At 52.9% G+C, this 6,529-nt stretch overlaps 1 protein-coding gene across 1 annotated transcript; it reads left to right on the top strand.

Moving 5' to 3' along the window:
* The first annotated feature begins 223 nt into the window (after nt 1–223).
* OTUD6A (OTU deubiquitinase 6A) lies at nt 224–1,820 on the top strand. The gene has a single exon (XM_033201442.1). The coding sequence runs from the start codon at nt 319–321 to the stop codon at nt 1,183–1,185; it is 867 nt and encodes a 288-aa protein (XP_033057333.1). The 5' UTR covers nt 224–318; the 3' UTR covers nt 1,186–1,820.
* The last annotated feature ends 4,709 nt before the right edge of the window (nt 1,821–6,529 follow it).

Genomic DNA, 6,529 nt, shown 5'->3' with positions numbered 1-6,529 from the left:
GCCACACACATTGCAGGAAGGCCATATTTGAATCCCGCCAAAAACCTTTGCTGTGGGGTCCAATGGGCGCATACGTCCGTCTCCCAACAGCCAATCCTAGCACTGGGCATGCCTGCGGGGGCGTGGCCATGGAGACAGTAACCAATGGCAGAGAAGAATGTGAATGGGGGAGGGGAAGCGGTGGCTGAGGTGAGCCAAGAGCGGCGGTTAGAGCAGGCTGAGGTGAAAGAGAGCGACCGTTAGGGCAGCTCAGGACTTCTGGTCTGTTTGGTACTTGAACTGTCAGTATATTTGAACTCCCGCTTGCCATTCAACATCATGGATGATCCGAAGAGTGAACAGCAGCGCATACTGCGCCGCCACCAACGCGAGAAGAAGGAGCTGCAGGCCCAGATCCAGAGCTTAAAAAACTCGGTCCCCAAGACCGATAAGAAGAAAAGAAAGCAGTTGCTCCAAGACGTGGCCCGCATGGAGGCCGAGATGGCGCAGAAGCACCGGCAGGAGCTGGAGAAGTTCCAGGACGACAGTAGCATTGAATCTGTCGTCGAAGACCTGGCCAAGATGGATCTGGAAAACCGGCCTCCCCGCCCCTCCAAAGCCCAGAGAAAGCGAGGAAGAATGGAGTCCCAGGAGAGGGAGCGCCAGGAGAGCATCTTCCAGGCCGAGATGTCAGAGCACCTGGCCGGCTTCAGGCGCGAGGAGCAGGAGAAGCTCGCCGACATCCTGGGAGCCAGAGGTCTGGAGATGAAAGAGATCCCGGCCGACGGCCACTGCATGTACCGCGCCATCCAAGACCAGCTGGTGTTCAGCGTGTCGGTGGAGATGCTGCGCTGCCGCACCGCCAGCTACATGCAGAAGCACGTCGACGAGTTCCTGCCCTTCTTCAGCAACCCGGAGACCGGCGACCCCCTCAGCCACGACGACTTCATGATCTACTGCGACAAAATCGTGCGCACCGCGGCATGGGGAGGCCAGCTGGAGCTGAGGGCCCTGTCGCACGTCCTGAAGACCCCCATCGAGGTGATCCAGGCCAACTCGCCCACCTTGGTCATCGGGGAGGAGTACGACAAGAAGCCGATCATCCTGGTCTACCTGCACTACGCCTACAGCCTCGGCGAGCACTACAACTCCGTGAGACCGCTCGAGGCCGGCGCCGCCGGGGGCGCGCTCCCGCGTCTGCAGTAGGCCCCAAGGCACCCAGCGGCCCCGCGGAAGCGTTTCCTTCGCCGTATCTCCTGAGTAGGCTCAGTTTATTTTCCCCCTTTGCTTTTCTCAGTTTTTTTTTTTTTCCTTCCTTTTAATCATAACTATCCCCCCTGCCCCGCCCCCGCTTTCCTGCCCCGCCCCGCTTTCCTAACCTTGCTGCTTTCACGGGGTGGGAAATGAAATTCGAGGGAAATTCCCTGGAAATATGAGGGAAATCTCTGCGTTGCACCACCAGAGGGGCATAAGTTTGATAAGTTCTAACCTCTCCTTGCCCATAAGGGTTTTACCTCCCTCGCCCACTAAGATTTGGTCATGTTGTGCACAACTTAACGATAAAAATGAAATGTTGGCCGGGCGCGGTGGCTCACGCCTGTAATCCCAGCACTTTGGGAGGCCGAGGCGGGCGGATCACGAGATTAGGAGTTCGAGACCAGCCTGACCAACATGGTGGAACCCCGTCTCTACAAAAAAATACAAAAATTAGCTGGGCGTGGTGGCGGGCGCCTGTAATCCCAGCTGCTCGGGAGGCTGAGGCAGGAGAATCGCTTGACGGGAAGCGGAGGTTGCAGTGAGCCGAGATCGTGCCTTTGCACTCCAGCGTGGAAGACAGTGAGACTCCGTCTCAAAAAAAATAAAAAATTAGCCGGGCGTGGTGGCGGGCGCCTGTAATCCCAGCTACTTGGGAGGCTGAGGCAGGAGAATCAATTGAACCTGGGAGGCGGAGGTTGCAGTGAGCCGAGATCGTGCCTTTGCACTCCAGCGTGGAAGACAGAGCGAGACTCCATCTCAAAAAAAAAAAGGAAAAAAAGGAAATGTTAAGTTGCATGTGTTCTGGGAAAAATAAATCTAGTAGACTAGCTCGGGGAGTCTTCAGGTTTTCCCATGAATATCTTGGATTACTTAGACAAAATTGGAGTTTATGTGATCAAAATGCATTGTGAAGGCCTTTTGCTGAGTTTTGGGGGGAAAGATGGTTATGGTTTGCTTTTTACTTAAGCTGGGCTACTCAGGAGATATCTCAAGTTATGAACAAGAGATCCGCTGGTACTTTGTTTTGTTTTTTTCATCAAAACTTATGTGGTTCCTAATTAACTTTAGTTGCTCCCATGTTTGCTAATTCTAAATAAAAGCATTTGTTAAACATGTAAGGTAAATCTGTTAAGTAGAGAAAGTAAATTTAGATTAACTGATAGGCTAGATAAGGTTTACTGTAAGATGTGAAAGATCTGAACTTAATTTCCTTTACTAAAGGTAGGAAGATACATGACTTTATTCAAATAGTTGATATGTTTCATTATCTTTACAACTGGTATAAAGAAAAAAGAGACACTTGATAGGTATTTACTTACTCTAAGGGGTGAAGATCTGAATCGAGTAAGTTTCCTTTATTCTTAGAGATATAAAGGCTATGACTTTATTCAAGCACTTGATCCACCTTGTTATATCATCTGGTATGAAATGTGAGAGATGTGAATGTAACAACTTTCCTTATTTCTTAGAGAGAGAGAAATATCTAAAAAGATCCTTTAAAATATTAAAGTTTTATTCTATTTTGTCATATCAATAACTGACATGAGACAAAAAAGTGAACAATATACTTTTGTAATTTGAGACTTGTTAATATCCTTGCATTTTCCAAAAGAATATAAAGTGAAATGATTTACAGTCAACAACTTATGAAAATTTTAATCTTTACTTTCTGTAATTCAGTGAGATTAATTTTGGAAATTCTTTCTACATTCCAAATGCTCTAAGATAAAATATATGTGTCTTTAAAAGTTTTTAAACATGTAGTTTGTTCAAAAATAAAAACCATTTAAAAAATACCTGCTTCTCTGATTTTGTGTAGCTGACTTCATATAGAGTTTATATCCCAGGATCTACTTCAGCAAAGGAATCCTGGAGGGTTAGGGAGCATAGGCCTGTTGCGGGTGGCAGGGTGGTGGTTGCTGAGTGGTGACAGGGGCAAAGGCTGGCAAAGCGCTCTAGAAATGGGAAAGGTGCTCTACTTCAGTGGGCTACATAGGGTCAGGGGGTGACAAGCTAAAAGAAGAGGCCTGGCTAGGGTAGGGGACCTTCATGGACAAGAGGCCCAGCTGGGTAAGGGGGCACAGGCTAGGAAAGAAGGCCTGGCTGAGGGAGGACGCCTGGAAAGGGTCCAGGCTGGAGGCTGGGGCATGGGCTGGTGAAAGGTTTCTGGTAGGAGAAGGTGGCCCAGTTGGGGCAGGCTGGAGGAGGAGAGGAAGGGGGTCTGGCTTAGGAAGGGAAGCTGTTTGGGAACTGGGCTACAGTCTGGAGAACGGGTCCCGGCAGGGGTGGAGTTGGGTGGAGAAAAGGGCAGGCAAGGGGGCTGGGTCAAGAAAGAGTCATTGCCTATACAAGGAGGAATAGGTTGACCAGGGGGCAACTCAATGAGCAATGGGACTTTGGCTATTGAATGGGGAAATGGCTCCGGCAACCTGCCTGGCCAGGGGAATTGAAGAGAATTGGGAAATTGGGCCTGGATAGGGAAGAGAGCCTCACTGGGAGGGCACACAGGCTGAAGAAGTGCCATATGGTGTGGGGGGGTCATGGAAGAAGGAAACCTGGTTGGGATGGGGGGAGGGGGACCTGGCTGCAAGGGTGGGGGAACACTGGCTGGGAGAGGTAGCCAGGCTGACGATGCAGGCTTAGGTGACCAAAGGGGCCAAGCATGGGAGTGGCCTTGGCAGGGCAAAGAGGCACAGGCAGAGGAAGGGGACAAGGCTGGGCAAGGGAACCTGGCTATGGACTGGGATACGGGGTGGGCAAGGAAGCCTGGCTGGGAGGGGCATAATAGGGTGAGCTGGGGTGGAGGGAGCTGGTTAGGGAAGAACTGGCTGGTCAAGGGAAGGAGGCCCAGTTGAGTTAGGAGCCAAAGGATGACAAAGGTGTTCCTAGCTGTTAATGAGAGGAAAGGCTGGGGAAGGACACCTTGCTGGGGGAGGGGACATGGGCTGTCCAGTGGAGTCCAGGCTGGAGAAGGCACTGGACCAGTGAAGGAGATCTAGCAGGAAAGCAAGCATAAGCTGGGGAGGAGGACATAGACTCGGGGAGAAGGACATAGATTGGCGAGAGGGCGAGACTGAGGAAGGGTCCCAGACGTGGGGATATGCCTGTCTTGTAAAGGGACCACAGTCTTGAGAGGCTGGCACAATCTATGGAAGACAGATGGGTGTGGGGTAAGGAGGATCGTGGGGTAAAAAGACCCCTTAGGGAAAGGTTGCCTAACTGGAGATGGACTTTGACAGCAGAAGGGGCTGGGGAGGGAGGCACAGACTAGGAAAGGGCACCTGGTGGTGGGAGAGGTTTGGATACCGAGAAGGACATAGGCTAGAGATGGGATCGTAGGCAGTTTAGTGGGCCTGGCTGGGAGAAGGGGCCTAGCAGGTGGAGAGAGCTTGCTGGGAAAGAGATCATGCCTGGGAATGAGAGCCTCTCCACCTGACGGGAACTTGGCTGAGGAAGGGCACATGGTTGAGAAAACGGGCTTAGTTGTGGAGGGGGACACAGGATAGGAATGGCGTCTGGCTGGGGTAGAGGCAATAGGCTGGACAAGAGGCCTGGGCAGGCGAAGGTTGTGGAAGGAGGCCTGCCTGGAAAAAGGAGCACAGACTGGGGCAGAGGGCATATTACGTGAGGAGAGCTTGGCTGCAGGAGGGGCATGGCTAGGAAAGCGTTCCTAGCTGGGGAAGCGGACTTGGCTTAGCATGGGGCACATGTGAGTGAAGGGATCCTGGTGGGAAAGGTTCCACGGCTGGGGAGGCCACTGGGCAGGTGAGGGAGAACTGCCTGACTGCGGAAGGAAGTGCTGGCTGGGAAAGGCCAGCAAAGGGGCAACTCCTTGGAAAAATGGTCCAGTTGAAAAGGGGAAAGGCTGGGGATGGGTGCCTGGCTGTGGGAAGGGGACATAGAGTTGATAAAAGACCTGGGCTGGGGAAGGGCAGAGTGCCTATGGAGGCTGTGAGCAGGATCTCAGGTTGGGGAATAAGCTCCAGCTGGGGTTGAGTCTGGCCTGGGGAGAGGAAGGAAGGAGGGGCATCCAGTGTGGGTACAGGATGAGGAGGAAGCCCCACCGAGACACAGACTGGGAACCCAGCAGAAAGTGGTTAGAGGGCAGAGAGGTGCGCACAGACTGGTCAGATGGCTAAGAAAGGGGCCAATCTGAAGACACAACTTGAGGAAGAGAGTCTGGCTGGGGAAAGGGGCCCTGGGCAAGGGGACATAGGCTGAGCAAGGAAAATAAAGTTGGGTCGTGGAACCTGCCTGGTGATAGGGATATTGGGCAAAGGGGACCTGACAGGCGAAGGGGCTCTGGCTGGGGTAGATTTCCTTCATGATCCAGGACCGGCTAGAGACAGGAGTTCAGGCTCAGGAAGGCTGCCTGGTTGCCAAAGAGGGCCTACCTGTCCGGGGGCACAGGCTGGGGAGGGGCAACAAGCTGGGGCAGAGAGCCTGGGTAGGGTTGCTGCAGAAGGCAGTACTGGCTGGGAAATGGGGCCTGACTGAGGAGGCTGTATCAGTAGGTATAGGGGAAGCATGCCTAGCAGGGCAAGGTGACCTGACTGGAGAAGTGGCCTTGGCTTGGGAAGGGGGCCTACCTGGGAGGAAAGGTATAAATGGATGGAGGGGGCTGGCTAAGTGAGGGGGCCCGGCTGAGAAAGTGGGCATGGCTGGGTTCCAGGGAACAGGCAGGTTCGGGGCTCCTGATGAGAGAAGGGCAGGCAGCATAGGGTGGGATCGGGTGGGGAAGGGGGACTCCCTGAGAAAGGAGGACTAGGTCTAGAAAGGAAATAGACTGAGGAGCAAGGTTAAGGAAGTGCAGCTGGGCAAGGAAGGGGGAATAGGCTGGTGATAAGGACACTCATTGCTGAAGGGAGCCTAGTTGGCATAGGGTATAAGTTGGTATAGGATGAGAAAGAGATTCCTGGCTTTTGAAGAGGGGAGGGCACCTGGCTGGGGGCGGAGACACTTACTAGGCAAGGGGTTCACAGGGTATGGGGGGATGGCTGGGGATTGGGCACAGTTGTGGAAGGGTGCACTGGCTGGGAAAGGAGGCATAGGCTGGGCAGGGGTCTTAAGTGGAGAAGAGGCATAGGTTGTTGAAGAGGGCACTGCCTGGATAATGTGAGCCTTGCTGGGGGTGGGGCTGGTACAGCCCAAAAAATTCTGTGACAGATGGCACCAAAGATGGTAAAGTCCCATTTTACAGGCTTGTCCCTGAATACAAGAGAAATAGCTATTCCTATTTTGGGAACCTTTAAGATCTCACTGGGCCTGTCCCCAGCTGCCCCTACTGGGTCTG

The sequence above is a fragment of the Trachypithecus francoisi genome, unplaced genomic scaffold (assembly GCF_009764315.1).
Source record: "Trachypithecus francoisi isolate TF-2019V2 unplaced genomic scaffold, Tfra_2.0 Lachesis_group6, whole genome shotgun sequence".
Classification (NCBI taxonomy): domain Eukaryota; kingdom Metazoa; phylum Chordata; class Mammalia; order Primates; family Cercopithecidae; genus Trachypithecus; species Trachypithecus francoisi.
The sequence above is the reverse complement of the archived record's forward strand: the minus strand, read 5'-3'. Positions and strand labels throughout refer to the sequence as shown.

What these genes read in the sequence shown, in the direction of transcription:
- OTUD6A (XM_033201442.1), top strand. Translation starts at nt 319, where the DNA reads ATGGATGATCCGAAGAGTGAACAGCAGCGCATACTGCGCCGCCACCAA.